The sequence below is a fragment of the Amia ocellicauda genome, chromosome 1 (assembly GCF_036373705.1).
Source record: "Amia ocellicauda isolate fAmiCal2 chromosome 1, fAmiCal2.hap1, whole genome shotgun sequence".
Taxonomy (NCBI): Eukaryota; Metazoa; Chordata; class Actinopteri; order Amiiformes; family Amiidae; genus Amia; species Amia ocellicauda.
In genome coordinates this window covers 18327996-18347564 of record NC_089850.1, presented here as the reverse complement: position 1 = coordinate 18347564, position 19569 = coordinate 18327996, and the positions used below count along the sequence as shown (strand labels likewise).

Below are 19569 nucleotides of genomic sequence, written 5' to 3'. Positions count from 1 at the left end.
TAGATTTTCTGACCCATTTAACTTTAAATTAGATTATTTTCATCTTTTTCAGAAATTCTCCTGCTGCATGTAAGCCAGTGATGGCATTTTATTTGAAAAAACAGACCAGAACGATCCAGATAAAAGTACACTTGAGCAGACAATACAGGCTTCTAAATCCAGCTCACTGTTACCCAGATTTTGAAAACTTGGCCCCAAGTTACAAGGCAGATGCTAGACTCCAAGAGCCCCTTGGATTCAATTTCATAAAGTACTGTGCAAAAGTTCTGGGCAGGTGTGAAAAAATGCTGTTTTTGAAGGAACTCGGCAGGTGTGATCATTAGCACCCATTTGGTGTAATTTTTTAATCATACACCTGACTATATGCCTACAAAATCCCTGACTTTGTGCAATTCTCAGTTTTTGTTTCGGTTTGGCTCTCCTTTGCCTTTTTAGACCATCTGTACCAGCATGTTTTGAACACTAAACAATTCATAGAGCTAATGCACAGGGAAAAAGATAAGGAAAATATGCCCTTGCTTTTGTGTTTCACTGTATAAGCTTCAGAAGATTGTGGGATGCTACTTTTTACCCCTTACTGTGTTTAATATAACACCCAACTTTGAAAACACCTTAAAGGATAACTATATCTATCTATCTATCTATATATATATATATATATATATATATATATATATATATATATATATATATATATATTTAAAAAAGTTTATCCCTTACTGCAGGGATTATATTTAATGATTTTATAATATCACCATGTTCCAAAACACCTTTATAATGCCACAGTGTACAGACTTGTTGTGATTATGCACAGGAACACATTTAATCTCACAATATATTCTAGTTCATTTTGCAGACGTGAGGACGCGGCATTGTAAAGCTTTAAGACACCAAACCAACTCTTCTGCAACTACCCTTGAAATGAAATGAACCAGTCAGCTGCCTTTCTGTACCCCGGCGTGCTGCGCAACAACAACGGGTCTGCAGGAGAATCAGCTTTTTGCACCGGGACGCCGGCCGTGGACAGCCCCGCTGCGCACTTCCACAGCTGCCAACGACTGCGGCTTCCAGGGCAGGCCGGTGCGCTTTTATACCGGCTCCGGCGCCCACCTTTCCTCGGCTCCATATCGGGAGAGAGCTGCCCAATGGAGCCGAGCCGAGCCGGGGAGGAGGGGAGTGGCTGCGTTATGAGGTCACGCTGCTGGGGGACTGCGCGGCGGGGGGAGGCCGGTGGAGGAGGAGAGCCAGCAACATGAGACGCAGGCACAGCAAATGCGCGACGGCAGGACGGCTCGTATCTGACCAGGCTTAGTCCACTCCAGCCGGCACCACAGCCACAGCAGGACAAAGACCGGGCATTGCCGGTGGGGCTGAGCAGAAACATCTCGCCTTGCCTGCCCACACCATAAAGACAGGGAAAGCAGAAAAGCCCAACAGAAACCCAACGCACAGGCGGATACATGACTGCAGAAGAGAAAGTTTGTCGTGGTGGGGAGAAGCAGGAACAAACTTTGTCCTGTGCCGCATAAACCATGCAGTGTCCTTCGAGTGTGGGATAATTTTTGTCCTTTTTTTGTTGTTGTTTTTTTTGGATTGCTTTCCATTTGGTCGGCTTGCTCCTATTCTTGGGAAAGAAGCCGTGTTTGAGTTGACACATTACATTCTTTCCATTTTTGAAAAAAAAAAGTTTCACCCAGCGGGGCAATGAAAGCGCAGACCTAACCAGCATCCTACTGGAACCGTGTACTTGTGTGTGAGTGTGTGTGTGTGTGTGTGTGTGTGTGTGTGTGTTGCCATCTCTAGTGCTACACTTGTGTGTGTGTGAGTGAGTGAGTGAGTGAGTGTGTGTGTGTGGCTGGCATTGCTGTTGTTACTGTTGCGGAGGGGCTTGTTTTTTGTTTTTGTTTTTTGCTGGCGGATACATAATTACAAATGGCCTCTTCAAGGATGTACCTGGTTGCAAAATGTATGCTGCTCTCCCAGCTCCTGCTCCTGGTCGCCAAAAGCAGCCGGGCTCTACTGTGCCTGCCCTGCGACGAGTCCAAGTGCGAGGAGCCCCGCCACTGCCCCGGCGCCGTGGTGCCCGGCATCTGCGGCTGCTGCTCGGTGTGCGCCCGGCAGAGGAACGAGAGCTGCGGGGGAGTTTACGGACTGTACGGGACCTGCGACCGGGGGCTGCGGTGCGTCATACGACCCCCGTTGGACGGCGGCTCCATCACCCAGTACGAGGTCGGGCTGTGTGAAGGTACGGCGTCTGTGTCACCCGTGCAGAAAACAGTGCATTTCAACTTTAGCTGGTGCGTCTTTGTCTCCGTGCCGGTGCCTGGCTTTTAGGTGAGGGTAGCCTATATATGTGACATGCACTTTATGTCTTTTTTTTGAACGCACAGCACCAACATGAGTGTGCTGAAGTAACGGTGATCACAGACCCCCCCCCCCCAAAGTGGATGGGGACCCCGCACCATGGCTGGGTTAGCTCCAAACGTGGGACAGACTTGTGAAGTTCAGATGCATGCATTCATAAAATACCTGAATGCCTTCTGAAAAACTACAGACTAGTGTTACATTTGTCAGGCTGCAGGGGATAGATTTCATGTGTTCTGATTAGTTCTGTTATTATGAAGGAAAGACGAGCATTACATTAACATCGGCGTAATTTCCTGCTGTTAGCTCAGATGGCAGGGAGACGAGCGAGCTGGTTAATGTGTTTGCAGCATGTCGGTTTTCCATTTCTTTGGGGTATTGCTGACGGGATCCGGGCTGTTTTTGGCCGTGGTGGCCTGGGTCCAGTCTTTCCAGGGATGGCTGGTTTTTTCAGTGCAATCCCCGCTATGCTGTGCTGCGACCTCGTCCTCCAAAGACTTGGGGCACAGATACTGGGGATCGTATGCTTTGCTCCATGCTTTAAAAAGAAGGCTTTTGGGATGGGTTTCATTTAACCAAGCATGGGGCTGAAAGAGTGGCCAGCCTAATCGTGTACATCAGGAATGTATAGATACTCCGATAGAGACATTTCAACGTCTTTTATTGTATGTATTTATTTATGTGCATATCGTCTGCAAAAATGTGCGCATGTTTTACTGCCAGCTTTGCCCCGGTTACCCTTAGCATTCAGGATCCTAATGTTTCCATTTCTATTCAAGGCTCTATTAGGCATAAAAGTAAGAAATCAAGTTGGAGAGCTGAATTATTTTCCGAAGGTCATTACTGCCTGAACTGCGTAAAAGCACGGAATGGTCCCTTCAACAGCAAGGGATGTCTTTTTCCTATAACAGAACAATTGCTTCTGTCAGACTCCTCTGAACCTGTTATGCAGTTCAATTGTCATGTAGGATTATGCCTGGATTTCAGTTTCTTTGTAGAAATTGAAAAGTGTGGCTTTGCAATGACATACCAACCAGATTTAATGAACGTTTTGTGTTGCTTACAGAAAAAAAGGGGGTTAATTGGTTTATTTGGAAAGCCGCTCAGGTGAAACAGACAAAGGATCTTGAAAGTGTTTTTGGGGTGCCAGTAGACGGCACTATTGAGACAAATATATAAACTGAACATACACCAGATCAAAGATGGTTATAAAGCACAGAGAACTGACACACTCCCACCCCACCACCATAACTCCCCCACCTCTAACTGTTTTAGGTTACCTGAGGAAAATCAGATAGTGCTACTGATTAACAGCAGCCGTGCTTCAGATCCCAATTCCCCTCTGCTCAGATGGAGTTTACTACATTTCTTCCAAATTCCCCCTAAATAAATGAGAGAGAGAGAGAGAGAGATCGACATCTAAATGTAGAATCTAAGCATAGAAACAGCCCTGAAAATTACAGCCTCTGTGTTGAAACCAATATTTATCTGCAGGTGTGTTCCTTGGACACGAACTTCCCAAAATATGTTCATTCAAAAAAAGAAAATAAGGGACTTGATTCCAGGAAGCAGTGACACGAGATTCTTCTAACTGGATGGCAACAACTTTTTAAGCACTGGCAGATGGTGCCGTTATCCTTAAGATCTCCAAAGCCAAGCTAACTTCAGCGTTATGCAATATAATCAAGACAAGCTGCTTACTACATGTGCATTGTGTTATGGAGTTTTTCGAACTGTTTACTGTAATACAATTAAGCGTTATTTATTCACATTCTTTCTGTATTATCTCTCTCTCTCTCCTTCTCTCTCACACACACTCACACCCACCCATTCCACACACACAGCACCTTGTGATGGAGGTAATCGAATGTGCAGGTTCAAGTTCAGAATTTGACTTGGACTGCATGAACTATGACTTGCTATGTAATGCATCCTAAAGACTGCATTAGAAAAATAGGCATTAGTAGACTGCAAAAATGACATCTGGGGCTTCCCATCATGATTTCCCCGTTTGCTCTCCTGTTTTTCATCACACGCAAGATTCACAACCCCCCCCCCCCCCTGCCTAGAAGAATGTAAATTCATTTCCTCACTTCCCAGTTTACACAGACTCCTGCAAACAAGTCCTGACAGCTTCATTAAACAACTTTCTAGAATAGTTTCCAAAGAGTTTTCCAGTGTGTAGACATAACGGGTAGATCGCACACAGACAGAATTGGTGGCTTTGTTTTAATCGTTTAGTTGGTTTGCTAAGTTGGCTAAGAATTCCCTTGATGATATAATGTTCCTTTGCATCTTATAACCACCTCTAACATCAAGTTAAGCGAGCCCATCGGCAGAAACAAGTACAGTATTTGTTTAGTTCGTTATTTTATATTATTGTTAACATTTAAATTGCTCATCCACCCAATTAAGTTTATTATGTTTTGTTTTCACATGAATGTGGCTCCCAGATCGATACACCGAATGCTATTTTGATAGACACGGCGTCTTCACCAGAGGATTGAAGTACCTGGCAGCACAATAAATAATGAAATATAACAACTGATTTTATTTGATGGGAGAGGACATGCGGCATTTTCCTTTATCACCGTCAGTCAATATAAAGCCTCCCAGCTGGATGGATCTCTGTCGATGGGGGAACTGGACGAAGGTTTATATTTTCATTGGGAGAAAAGATACTTTGATTTTAATTTAAAGAGACATTTAATATTTGATCACAATATTCAAAGACTGCATCATGTTTTCCACACTTCAAAATGTTAGAATAACGAAAATATTTCTTCTTTTTAATAATCAGTAGCTAGACTAAATAGGAGAGACCTTTCCTGATTTGAAACGGTTTGATATATTTCGGAGAAACTGCTGACAGGGGTACAAATCTCACTCTCTGGTTTATGATGACTGTTCAGCTAATTCAATAAACTGTGTGAATAAAGAATAATTCAGTCATACACTCTGTGTAGCCAATACCAATTTAGGTAACAACCATACACAATATTGAACGTCTATGAATCATTTCTTTGTTTACTAGAATTTACCACCAGAGAGAGAGAGAGAGGGAGGGAAAGGAAGGATAAGAAGGATCATTCCCTTTGCTTGTGTATGCCACTACAGCATTGAGTTGTTACCTATATCGGTTATATAGCGATAGATAACTTTTTATGGATGATTATTACTGAAGGTGTGATTAATAGTAAAGATAAGCTATACTAGGACAGCCTGCAGTAACAATGTAATTTTAAGAGCCCATTTTCGGTCCCAGTGTTAGTCTTTACTGCCCTCCATATCACTGAATAGTTTTTTACATGCAATTGATATATATGACCCGCCAGTAAACTGGGATTTATGCAGCCGTACATGCTTAAGTAGCTGTGAAAAATAATTATAATATATATTAAAAAACCTTCTTCCAAATGTTTCAATGTTTGTTCTTTGACGGCATAAGTGATTGTAGTGTTACTGTGCGGGGGTGGGGGGTACCCATACACACTTGAAAGCAATAGGAATAGCCATAGAGAGGAAAGGGCTACTTATAAGCCTCATAGCGTTGTTATAAAACGGCCTGCTCTGTGAACAGCTCGTATGGCGCTTTATTGCCAGCTACAGCATGTGACCCCTTCCTCGGTATCCAGACAGGAGTCATTTCCTCGTGTTCCTTGATCTCTGAGATTTCACATTCCTGAGATTTCCAGAGGATAGCATTTCTTTTTTCAAAACTGGAATGAATACCTAGGAATGTTCCAAAAAGAACAACTGTATAAACAACATGTAGAGATAGTCAGTGTTCACCACACTTCATAGTTTTTCCATTCATTTCTTTTTTTTCCTTTACATTTTTTCCTCCTATACAGCTATACAGGAAAGGTGCACCAAATAGTACAGGAGGAGGACCTGGCAGGCTGCACTACACTTATCCCCGAGATGTGGTTTATAAGGTTATCAGGGTTATACTGAGCTAGTTTTGGTGATAAATGTTTGTTTACTCCCATAATTTGTGTAGCTAAAATAATTAGTTTGGCAGATGTTTTATGTACTAAGGATTGAGAGCAACCGCTGATGTGCAACAATATTCAACATAAAAAAAATGAACAAACAATTGCCCGTTAAAGGAGATTCAAAATAAACGCTTTAAATGCCAATACAAAATAAATATATATTTGGGCAGCAATGGTCAACCCATTTATTTATTGATGTATTTTTTAGAAACTTCCTGAGGCCCTTGCATATTAGCAGGTGCTGTGATTTATTACAGTGTTGTTTAAAGCATAAGTGGGCAGGCTTGGTCTGTAGAGAAAGCAGGTTCTGGGACAGATTGTGAATCAGTCTGTGGAGACTCTTTCCTGACTCTTTCTACTGGCCACCACTCGCAACGTGTTTTTCTTGAAGAAGAAAATGCTTTTCTATAATTAGTAGACAGAAATCTTATCTTGGGGGCTATAAACCATGTCCCTTGAAGAGCAGCAGATTGAAAGTTTAAAGCAGCTGAGAAACCATACATTTTCTTTCAGTCTTACTGAGGTCAGTCTTCACAAGTGCAAAGTTTGTTAACTGTCCATCACTGCAGACTTGTGCCAGCAAACGTTGGAAAATACGTTAAATTGAGCTACGTACAGTACCATGCATAATTGAGATACAATCCTTCAGTTATATTGGCAACTAGTTAAAGAGTCCGGTCATGTACTTAACATCTGTAAACAACTTTCCAAGGCATGGTGTTGAAGACAAGTTCTGAAATGCAAGTTACTTTGTTTTGTGGGTCACAAAGCCACAATCAAACTGATTCATGGCGCTACTGTTTTTCTCTCAACAGATGAAAACTGGGGTGATGACCAGCTACTTGGATTTGAACCTTGCAATGAGAATCTGATAACGGGCTGCAACATAATCAATGGGAAATGTGAGTGCGACAGCATTCGGACCTGCAATAATCCGTTCGAGTTTCCCAGCCAGGAGATGTGTCAATCAGCGCTGAAGAGAATCGAAGGTAAGCCCTCCGCTCTACTGTCGCGTCTCGCAGGCAAATCGTAGGCAATCTGGAAACCTCTAAAAAGAGAGAGAACTTGGATTTTTCGCTGTTCGCTCAATCCGTCGAGAATGTAAAATGGCATCGCGTCAAGGTCCCGAAAGATAAATCGGGAGATCGGAAACCGAATATGAAATTGTCACGTCGACGTGGGGGATTCAGATAAAGGACGTCTGAAGTTGACGAGATGTTCTTTGAGTCGGCGAATCATCTCAGATATGATAATACATACTGGGAATAAACACAGATGAATAGATTAATTTCTGATCCGCAAATATGTTTGTTGGAAATGCACATATCAACCGGGGATTGCTTGTTGGCCCTGCAACTGCAACTAAGACAGGAAGAACGTGTTTGTAACCGTTTGAGTACAGCCCTTGTGTTGACTTCAGTTGTTGTCTTTTATAATCTGATTTTGATGCTCTTTCTGCTTATTGTTCTTTCTCATTCTGTGTACATATGTGTCTTATAAGGAGAGCTAAATTTGGGCTGGATTTGTCTTGTTTTGTCTGTCGTGGAAGTAACAATCTTGATTCTGGCATTCTGTTGACTACCCCCTTAATGGCTGAGCGCTTGGCAGTAGGATAGGATTCCATGAACATTTGTGTTGCCCTGCTAGAGCTGGGACCATATTTATAAATTTGCACTGTGACGACTGCAGGAGCTTTTGACCTCTGAGGACGCCACTGTAAGTGGTAAAAGTAAAGCTTTATTCTCAACGAGTTTTATTTTTTTGCCAACAGCGAGGCAGAGGGCAAAAAACCCCAAAAAAACCATGTATTTTTAACTGAATCACTTTGATTCAGAAAGTGTAATGAGGTACATTTTCTATAAACCCTGTGTATCAGTTGACCTGAATGTAGTTTACCAATGACCTCACAACTGACTTTGTGTGTTATCCATTTTGAAAATCGTGCTTTTTTGTGTTCAACTCATGAAAATTGTAAAGAGTTCTTTGTCCTGTTTGTTTCATAGGGAACATATACATTTAATACAATTCACTGAGGGAGACGTCAGCCGTCTGCTGGCTGGTATGGACCTCAGACAGTCTGTAAACAATGATGTTATTTGGGTTTGCATCAAGGTGTTTTATCGCAGGTGTAATCAAAGTTTGTGTATCGCAGCTGTGTTGTTTTGGGCTGTTGGATATACGGAGAGCTGGGAAAAGCTGAGATGAGGGCTCGGGCAGGCTGGAGCCCAGGATTCGTTCAGGGAGGGGGCAGATTTTTCAGGAATGTAGGGGTAGGGTGAGGGGGAGATGGGGCTGGAAGGGGGAGCCGGGAGGCTTGTTGGGTGGCGTCTGATTTTATTGCTGCTGGCTAAAAGTGTTTGCCTGGCATACTTGCCGTGGTGAGTGTCGGGAGAGTGAGCGCTGATATGTGGACTGTGTGGCGGATGCAGGCGATGCTTGTAGGCTTGTTAGGAGTTTGCCTCCTATCGCTTAACTGGCTCTAAAAGTGGACCCAGGTGCCAATTTCCTGTTCTGGTGTGTGAAGCCAGCAGAAGCCCCTTCGACTCTCCCAGGAATTGGTGCAAATTCCCCGTTTCCTGAACACAAAAGAATAGAGAGGGAAACCCACAAGTAACATTGAGAACTTTGTTGAATGACTGAAATCTAATACCAGTGTATGTTTTTAAAAGGAAAGTTCTGGCAAAATAAGTTAGTTTGTGTGATTGCCTAGACTCAATGCTGCCTTTTAGGCGTTTAAAAAAATATTTCTACTAATATTGGTATATTTTGTAGTGGCTCTATATAAATAGTCTCTTTTTTGCTTTATTTATATGTATTACTTTTTATCACAGAGCAATCTGAATTTACAGGCACATGACAGTGATTTATATTCATACGTGTTTGTGGGTTTATTTATTAGATCCCAGCAGATACATACCACAGCTAAAGCTTCTTTGAACATAAAATATCTGATTCAGATGGATGGATCTTTCCAAATCAAGCAAGTTATGTTGCCTTGTTTATTTGGGGGCTTGTCTAGGTTGTTAGTGCTTTAAAACAATGCTCTCTTCAACTTTGTCAATTGTATGTTGTTTTTCTTACTTTGTATACTTAAAAAAGAAAAGAAAAATGGGACATATTTGATAACAAGAAACCTATTGAGATATAGGAGCAGTAATCCAAACTTTCTAGTTTCCTTTTTAACCCTCCAATATGACGTTATATTTAAGATGAAGGACTATTCCTTGGATATTTTTCCATGTTTGCTTTGAAGATTCTTAATGAACTGCTTTTTTTCAGAGAATGAAGGGAGATTTGAAAGTATGTTCATTCCATTGGCAGCACAAGACCCTTATTAGTGGGGCTTTAGCCGCCCTATATTTTCTCACAGCCTGCCTAAAAATTTTACCTCAAAAGAATCGAAGACTGAAGAAGTAACTATGCAAAACACTGTCAGCAAACCCAACCCGGTCTGACACCAGCACCGTAATCAATTCCCCAACCCCCCCTCCCACCTGCTCTGACATGGGAAAAACAACTGTCCTCCTAAAACTTGGTTCCTTCTACATCATTTAATGCCTTAAATAACAAGCAGCAACGTTTCTGTATCAGTATATTTGGTGCCAGCTATTTCCCCAAAGCTTTCTTTTCTGAGAGAAACCGTAAAATACCTGGTCACCTTATTTGAAGGGATCCATTACGTAAGATGTAAGGGATCCCCTCAAACAAGGCGACCAGATGAGAGTGGTTTACCTTGGAACAGACCTTTTATTTAGCCATTCCTGAATTTCCCAGTTCACAAAGATCACAGATTTTCTTCAGAGACTGAAGCAGCTGACGTAACTCAGAGGCACTATTACTGGGGTATTTTTAACAGTAGATAAAATGGTTATGATGAAAGCTTGCAGAGTACAAACATGAAGTAATCAACAGCAGTAAACATAATTTAATGAACTGAAAAATACAAATTACCATGGCAAGAGATTTAACAAAAAACTGAAAAGATTAAAACCATCTCGAAATAGCTGTGTAGCTGTTTTGGTACATTGGCAGGGGTTTCATTTTGTTTCTTGTGGTAATAATAAGCATACTCTAATTAGGCACAATGACAGTGATCAGCGTGTAAATGACATTTTCTTCTCAGGCATTATCTGAGCACGGTTATTCAAAACAGGAAAGGAACTGGAAAACTGGGAATGTGGTATGTTCCCGGACTCCATTGTAAGCATATTTATTGAATAAGAAGTCATGTAAGTGGTTAGACATTAATAAAATAAAATCAGGCATGTGAAAGTGCATCTAAGCTGCTTTTGATTACCAAAGCTTTTGGGAAAATTTATCAGTATCCGTTAAGTGATTGAATACTTGTTTACATATGGTATAGATTCTCAAATTATGGCACTTTGGGAGCCTGGAGCCATTTGCTGTTTTCATGCTGTTTTCATTCTCAGCAATTGTCCCAAATTGATCTTCTTTTCCCCTTTTCTTTTTTTCCCTCTCCTTTTGTTTTTTCTGCCACACCAGTATAAGATACTAGGCAGTTTATTACTTGCTCACATGGCGCCGCTGCACAGCTCCTGCACACAGACTATGGATTTTGCAATATTAGCTTTCATCCATGGATCAGACTCGTTCGATCCAACATAAATGACAAAGAGAGATATGGGTAAATAAGTCTTTTGGAATATTTGATCCAGGCAAAGGAAATGCTTTGCAACCTGTAGGCTCGCAATCAATGAGGGCTTGTGAAAAGCTGCAGGTCCCGTCGCATTAAACCTGAGACTCATTCCAGAAGCACTTACAGTCTCATTCCAATCAGAGAAGCCTGGACTGATCTGGCTCTGTGTTGCTGTCATCTGAAACCCTCCTATTCTTGTTTGTGAAGACCTCTGGGTCCAGAGTCGATGGGTCAAAACTGTAGTCCTAAACCGCTAATATCAAGTATATGTTCACTTGGGTTTAAGTACTCGATGATAAGGCAAAGGCTTTGTACATTTTGAGAAGATGAATATAAAGCAACTGATGTGTTCTGGGACAATACTAATCAGGTCTTCTGTGCTTCAGATAAAACTTACATCCTTTTAACATTATATACTGCTTAATTATTCGGTGACAAGCAGAGTATGTAAATATATCTTCTGGGAAAAACTGTCTCTAAAATGTTTACACATGGAGGTTAAGAGTTTGCTGCTATTTTTACTCCACTGACGAATGTAACTCTTTGACCTGGAAGTTGTTCTAGATAGAGGGGGTCTGCGTTGAGGTCTGTTCCCTACACGTAGCAGCGGTATTAGAGATGGCCCCCGTGTGGAAGTGATTAAAGTGAAACCACTGACTGTTTACTCAACGTCTGCCGAGGGACTGCCAGGGAGAAGATACAAGTGTCTGTCCTGGGTTTTTTCAGGAATCGTAAACTGTAGAAATGGGACGACGGTTTGCTGTTATAGAATTCAACAAAGCACGGATTGTTATGATGTTGCTCCCTCAGGACTTTTGAAAGCGTATGCACGATATAACACTAGCAATAACAGAGGATTGCCCTCATGGGTGATCGAGCAGCGGCAGCGTTAGTTACATGCTCCTGATATCCTCTGTCATACAACACGTTGAGCCGGACCTCATTAGTGGTTTTGCCATGAGTGGCAGGTTTACGCTCTCTAGTGTGGCTTAATTTGAAGCCGAGAGGTATAATTATCCCTGATATTTTACATAAAGTAAATTTTTTAATGCTTTTCATTTGATTTACAGTAACTCGGGGGGTTTGCTTGTTTCTAATTAGGCTTAGATCTAACGTGTGGAAATGGAGAGAGAATGTTAAGTTCTGTTGTGTTCTCATTATTGTTTCACACTTATTTACTAAACCAAATCCTGTATGCCTGGCAATTTGTACACCCTCTAGGACTCACCACTCTTGGGGAAATTCATAACTAGTAATATTACAGCAGTATGTATGTATGTGTTTCCTGGCCAGATTCACTCTTTAAGGCCTGGTATTGTGAGAGACGTAAGTAGATTTAAACAGGTGGACTTGCATTGCTGTGAACACAAGATCTGTCATGTTCCCAGACCCTTTAATATTATATTTATGATTATGGAGAAGATACATGAGGTATACATTTGTTTTTTTTACATGACATGGATTGCCTAATTCTTGAAGGAATGTTACGATAACAAGTGCCAAAGTTATGATTAATTGATTTTTCCATTACCCCCCAAATCCCATCCCATCCACTTTTGTTTTTAAGCATTGACCTTAATGTATTTTATATTATGATCAGAATAACTCACACACTGAATTAAAATAAATACATCTGCCAGGAGCTACAAGAAGAAGAGACTTAGAACAGCGAAGTCTTTGAGAAGGGGGGTTTACTCTTATAAACTTTTACAGAAGTATGTGTGTGGGTCAAAGCTTGTTTGCTCCTGAGAGAGAAGGGAATCGGGGGGGTTGAGAGAGAGATTTTTCGGCAGGAGTAGCATTATTTTCCGTCCCCCCCCACTCCAACCTTCTGACCTCCCTTAGCCAGAGGACATTAAAGGAAATGCTTCACATTCCTCCTCTTGCGTTTGTGTCTTTATACTCCCTGGCAGGATTACAGAAGTGGATATTTGCGCTGGGGAGTTAGTCGTGCTGTTCGCAGGCCCCAGTGTGCACATAGGACCGGAGCCCTGCCAAAATCAACATGTTTCTGCTCTCTGCTCCAGGCCCAGCACTGCTCAATAGTTTGTTGTTTCAGAGGGAGGCTCATGAAAAGCTAAAAGCAAGAAAAAAAGAGAGAAAAAAAGATGAAGCCAACACCTCTGCATTCTGGATTTCTTTTTAGTTTTGGACTGTGAAGGCACTTTCTGAAGCTTTGTTCAGCGTTGTTGTCGTCAGTTATGCAGTGTGGGCGACTAGGCCTGCTAATAAGCTGAAGTCACTGTTTTTTGCTATTCTTGTGCCTCTTTTAATGCGAATAATTAGCTCTATGGATTTGTTTTGTCATGTGTGGCTTTGGTTAAGTGCCTGGTAGATTCATTCGGACTCCTTTTAATATCTGATCTATGTTCTGCAGTTTGACTTTTCTTTTTTTCATTTCCTTCTTGCCTTTTACACCTTCGTCATCATTTTCAGGGTGGAAATTTGAAAGGTATCTTTTAAGGTAAATGCATATACAGTAGGTTCCCGACTTAGGAACTTTCGATTTGGCTAACTTTCGAAGATACGAACAAAGTGCTAATGGGTTGTTTTTTTTTCATTCTGAGAAAACCCAGACATCAAGCCGATAAGTGTGGGTACCAATAAGTGAGTGCTATCGTCATGTAGTTAGACTGTCACTGACTGTAGACAGGAACAGAAGCAATTTACCACCAATCAACTGGCAGAAATCTTCCGTTTGGTGGAAAAAGCAGTGGCTTGTTTTGAGGCACAGGACTCAAAAAATGAAAGCTTTGCTAAGCAGCAAGAAGATCCAGTGCCATCCACATCTAAGGAATAAAGAATATATGGTATTTCCAACTTATGAACATTTTCAATTTGCAAACAGACCTCTAACTTATTAAGTTTGATTTTGCAAATGAAGAGAGGTTTGCTGGGATGTCACATCCAATAGAAACATGCCAAGAAGCTCAAGGCCTCAAATGGTTGTTTCTACTCACGGTACATGCTTGGTCTGGATTGTAAGCCTACATATGGCCAAGTGTTGCTTACACTCAAAAGAGTGTACTTCCTTTTCAGTTTCCTTATCAACCTCAGTCCTTGTGAACAGCCTTCTGACTCGTACTTGTCATTGCACACTATGAAAAAGGATCTGAATTTGTTGCCAAGAAAAGGCATGAGTTCCAGTAAACAAAAGACAACCCTCTACGCCTCTCGTAATTCATGTTGCGTGTCTATTAACATGTCAGCTGAGGCACGTGGGAGGAATGGTCCTGGTAAACCTCATGAGGACAGTAAATATGTGCTTTTATTGTATTGCAACATACCAGATTACAAAGATGCCATTAATTGGCTTATGACACCCAGAGCTCATCTAATTCGTGTCAGAGAAGCTTAACATTTTGGGTAATGACAGAGGCACGAACCAATGGTATAATTAATGCAAGAAGCCAAGCAGGTCTGTTGGTAGTTTACAGCCATACTAAAGGGAACAGGGATTATTGCACTCGCCTGCTTTCCTTTGTGTAACGGTACAGTACCAGGCACTGCATGAGGCATGGCTGTCATTCAATCCCAAGTAAAGATTATCAACTATGTGAAATCAAGCATTCAACCTTCTGCTATGGCCAGAATGGACTCTCTACTCCCTTTCTCTGAAGATAAGCTAATGCAGACGTAGGAACTTGAACACGTCTGAAGCAGGCATGCATATCGTCGGCCCATTCATCATATTTCGCAGTCCTGTTCTGCTCTCCGTCGCATCACTGAGCGAAACGCACCCCGACTAAACCCGAAGCCGCTTGGTACTTTTATTTCCATCACTTTTGCAATCCGTATTTTGTTTTAAATTAATTTACAACACGATTGGCATTCCATTTTCCTTTTGTGTTTCCATTAATGAGAGAGAATGAAAAGAAACATCAGTTGGGTATAGAATCTGTTCTCAGCGAGACGGGGAGCAGATGATCTGTGTAGGTATATGTGCTAAATGACCTTCGTTGAGCAAAGCTGAGTAACGAACAGACTGTCATGGTTGACGGGCTGTCCTTTGTCATCATAACAAAGGCAATTAATAAAATAACTTTGGTAACCTTTGAGGCCCAATATTTAATCAGCAGTTACAATAGATGACCTGAACGTGACCCCCTGTGGCAGTGTTTAGTTTGCATTTCACATAGATGGCGATAACTGGAAAAGTTAGCTTGGAACCAGACATATTTCTGATGAATCGTGCTTTCGTGATTAATAGAATACAGATGGAGGGTAACCTTGATCCACTATTGGACCAAAGCAACGCATTCCTCTCCAATCAGGGCAAGCAGGGATTATTGCCCTAAAATGAGCTTTCCGAAAACACTTTTTTTTTTAACTGTGAACTTACTCTGTTTTGTCGGCTTTAGATTTCAATAAAGATGTTGTGTTGTGAAAGAGTTATGTTGCACCCCACACTCATTACCTTCCTGTTATTGGAAAGCAATGTTTTTTTTTAATTTGCAGCATTTCCTGCAGTTTCTTTTTGGCGTCTAGCAAAAGTCAACAAGACAGAGAGCCTTCTCAGTTTGAAACCGTGCTTTCAAATGGGAAGCTTCCAGACAATGGCAATTTATGAAAGCACTTGGTATTGTAGTTGCCTGTATCAAGCTAATATATTTGGAAGTATTTCAAACGCAACCATAACGTAATCCAAATACGAACCTTGTATTCATAAATGTACTTGCTTTGGTAATGGTGGTTCTTACACTGCCAAGGACTCCTCAGGCTTTGCTCTGTATAGTAGTTACATATTATTTGCGCTTGAGAATACTGTGAAAGCACTGATGATAATTAGAATCTGACAGCGAAAACATTTTAATTAACGCCCACTTAACATCCATTAAGGTACATATAATAGACCTAAAAAAGGAAAGCGAACCCGAACCTTTTCATCTCTTTTCAACTCGCACAATAGACTGCAGCTTTGTCTCTACATTACCCCTTGTCACATAAAATTAAATCGTTAGTGCCTGATGCTAGGTGTATTCCATCTTGTGCCAGCTCTGTAGTCGACATGAATTTTAAATCGATGAATAAAGAAAATGGGAGAGTATCTGGATGGTGGAGAGGGATGTTCTGAAGCTGATTAAATAGCTTTTCCTCACACGTGATGACTGCAGGAGCTAAAAATCTGTGTCTTCAAAGTTTAGTTTTTTCCTGCCTGAGAGTCCTGTTCTTTCAACTGGAGTCAAAATGTTCTCCCAGTAGAATTATCTTCATCAGACGGTCAAAGACTCTCTTTTTTAATTAATGTTGTGATTTGAAATTCAGACTTTTATTTATTTTCTAACTGGGAAACTCCTGAAAGTAGGACTTCATCGGGGGGTTGAGATTAATGGGACGATCCCGTTCGACACAAACCTGACTGTGGTCTTTGGACGAGGTTTAAAAATCCTGCCCCGAGCTCAGTTCTCAATCTCCTGTCTTGCTTTCAAGGTTACCACAGAATTAGTGTGAGTCATGTAGTCATCATGGCATCTCATGCTCTGTGAGGTGTCTGGCAGGATCGCATAGACCCTGTGTTTCATGTTTGAGAGAGAGAGAAAAGAAAAGCAAGAGGCAGAAAAATGGTCTCTCTCTCCTTCTTTGGGGGGATTCTGGGGCTGGGGGTGGGTTGAACCATACTGACAAGAAAGAACCAATTAGTTTCTTGCAATTTTTTTTCTATCCTACTTTTCAAACACCTGACATTTAGCTCTGATGCTTGCCCTTTAATCGTGACACTGGGGCATTTATCACCTCCGTTTATACTGCGTTTCTTTTTTGAGTTTTAGATTATTTTCTCTTACCCAAAGACCAAGAAACTGCTCACCTCAACAGCTTCCTTGGGCTCTTGGGAAGCTCCCCAGGGTTGAACGAAATAGATATTTGCAATATTGTTTGATATATATACACTCACCTAAAGGATTATTAGGAACACCATACTAATACTGTGTTTGACCCCCTTTCTCCTTCAGAACTGCCTTAATTCTACGTGGCATTGATTCAACAAGGTGCTGAAAGCATTCTTTAGAAATGTTGGCCCATATTGATAGGATAGCATCTTGCAGTTGATGGAGATTTGTGGGATGCACATCCAGGGCACGAAGCTCCCGTTCCACCACATCCCAAAGATGCTCTATTGGGTTGAGATCTGGTGACTGTGGGGGCCAGTTTAGTACAGTGAACTCATTGTCATGTTCAAGAAACCAATTTGAAATGATTCGACCTTTGTGACATGGTGCATTATCCTGCTGGAAGTAGCCATCAGAGGATGGGTACATGGTGGTCATAAAGGGATGGACATGGTCAGAAACAATGCTCAGGTAGGCCGTGGCATTTAAACGATGCCCAATTGGCACTAAGGGGCCTAAAGTGTGCCAAGAAAACATCCCCCACACCATTACACCACTACCACCAGCCTGCACAGTGGTAACAAGGCATGATGGATCCATGTTCTCATTCTGTTTACGCCAAATTCTGACTCTACCATCTGAATGTCTCAACAGAAATCGAGACTCATCAGACCAGGCAACATTTTTCCAGTCTTCAACTGTCCAATTTTGGTGAGCTTGTGCAAATTGTAGCCTCTTTTTCCTATTTGTAGTGGAGATGAGTGGTACCCGGTGGGGTCTTCTGCTGTTGTAGCCCATCTGCCTCAAGGTTGTACGTGTTGTGGCTTCACAAATGCTTTGCTGCATACCTCGGTTGTAACGAGTGGTTATTTCAGTCAAAGTTGCTCTTCTATCAGCTTGAATCAGTCGGCCCATTCTCCTCTGACCTCTAGCATCAACAAGGCATTTTCCCCCACAGGACTGCCGCATACTGGATGTTTTTCCCTTTTCACACCATTCTTTGTAAACCCTAGAAATGGTTATGCGTGAAAATCCCAGTAACTGAGCAGATTGTGAAATACTCAGACCGGCCCGTCTGGCACCAACAACCATGCCACGCTCAAAATTGCTTAAATCACCTTTCTTTCCAATTCAGACATTCAGTTTGGAGTTCAGGAGATTGTCTTGACCAGGACCACACCCCTAAATGCATTGAAGCAACTGCCATGTGATTGGTTGGTTAGATAATAGCATTAATGAGAAATTGAACAGGTGTTCCTAATAATCCTTTAGGTGAGTGTATATATATATATATATATATATATATATATATATATATATATATATATATATATATATATATATATATATATATATATATATAGAGAGAGAGAGAGAGAGAGAGAGAGAGAGAGAGAGAGAGAGCTAGAGAAGTAGATAAATAGACAGATTGGGGTGCATAATGGGGGAAGAATGGCACTTAAAATATAGATGGCATTTGAGTTTAGGCTATCTTAGTATTTGACAAATGCAATACTTCTAATACTGCATTTCATAACCAGGTCCAAGACTTTAGCCCCAGACGTGGTCTTATTTAGGCAATTTAAGTCGACTAATTGATCCCAGTATCTCATTAGGTCATTAAAGTAATATATACCTAACCTGCCCTTGTTCAACCTTTGGGCTTTCTCAGACAGTACCTTGTTTGTGCATAAATTAGACCACTTGGGCCATTGTTGTCTCATAAATTCCATAGCTCAGAAATAAAACCTAATAAAACCTAATAGGTAATATGTGAGCCGAAGATGAAGGCGGGGACATTGTTACCAGACAGATTTTCTTTTATGGCATTCTATAACTTATGCATTACCTCAAGACTTCTCACTTACAGCCTAATGGACAAATAAGTGGAAGCTAAAGCATAGTTAAGGGCTTTTAAAGACACTTTCCAGAAGTGTCTTAATATTTAAGAAAGTCGAGTCTTAAGAAACCTTTGGCTGCTTTTATTTAAGTTATCCTTTCCTGGATTATAAGTATTCAGTCTTTTTGTGTGCTTTATTTTTCTTCTTAAATCCAGGGGGCAGATATCGCTTCCAAACCCAGCACACATGACTGGACACCGCGGGGATGCACTTTCCTATAGATCAGACTGAGTGCTTTGCTGCTTGCATAATTGTGTTCTTGTGCGGCGAGGTGTGGGGGCCGTGGTTTTATTCTAAGTCGTCTTGTGCTTTGTCTTGCTTCCTGTTCTGTATTGATAACCTCTGTTTTAAGGGGTTTTGTGGCGTCAGTCACAAGCCTAGGCCATATCAAGACTTTGAACTGGCTACCTGCTCATTGCAAAGGATACAGTTGTACCCCTTCACATTTTCAAAACTCGTACAAAAGTGGTGATCTCGTTATTACAATTAAATGTGTGATTTACAGGTGAGTTTTGATTGTGTTTAGACCTAAGTCAATTTATGACCCATTATTATGAGTATGAATCAATTAAACCAAGACGCTGAATTAATCTCCATATGTTCTGAATTTTGACTGCTGTCAGCTAATTCCTTTCAGATTAGTTCTTTAAATCACCTATTTTTCCTTTAAAAAATTAAAAATAAATATATATATATATATATATATATATATATATATATATATATATATATATATATATATATATATATATATATATAAATATTTGTTGAAATCTATTTTGATAGATAGTGTCTTCATTGGAAAAAAATGTATTCAGGAT

At 41.0% G+C, this 19569-nt stretch overlaps 1 protein-coding gene across 1 annotated transcript in view; it reads left to right on the top strand.

The window, feature by feature from the left end:
* Window positions 1–1227: 1227 nt before the first annotated feature.
* Window positions 1228–19569, top strand: part of crim1 (cysteine rich transmembrane BMP regulator 1 (chordin-like)) — a 178266-nt gene continuing 159924 nt past the window's right edge. Inside the window, exons 1-2 of the mRNA XM_066697496.1 lie at window positions 1228–2245; window positions 7178–7351. Of these exons, the coding sequence (XP_066553593.1) occupies window positions 1933–2245; window positions 7178–7351 (487 nt within the window). The 5' untranslated portion in view covers window positions 1228–1932. The remainder of the gene's footprint in view (window positions 2246–7177; window positions 7352–19569) is intronic.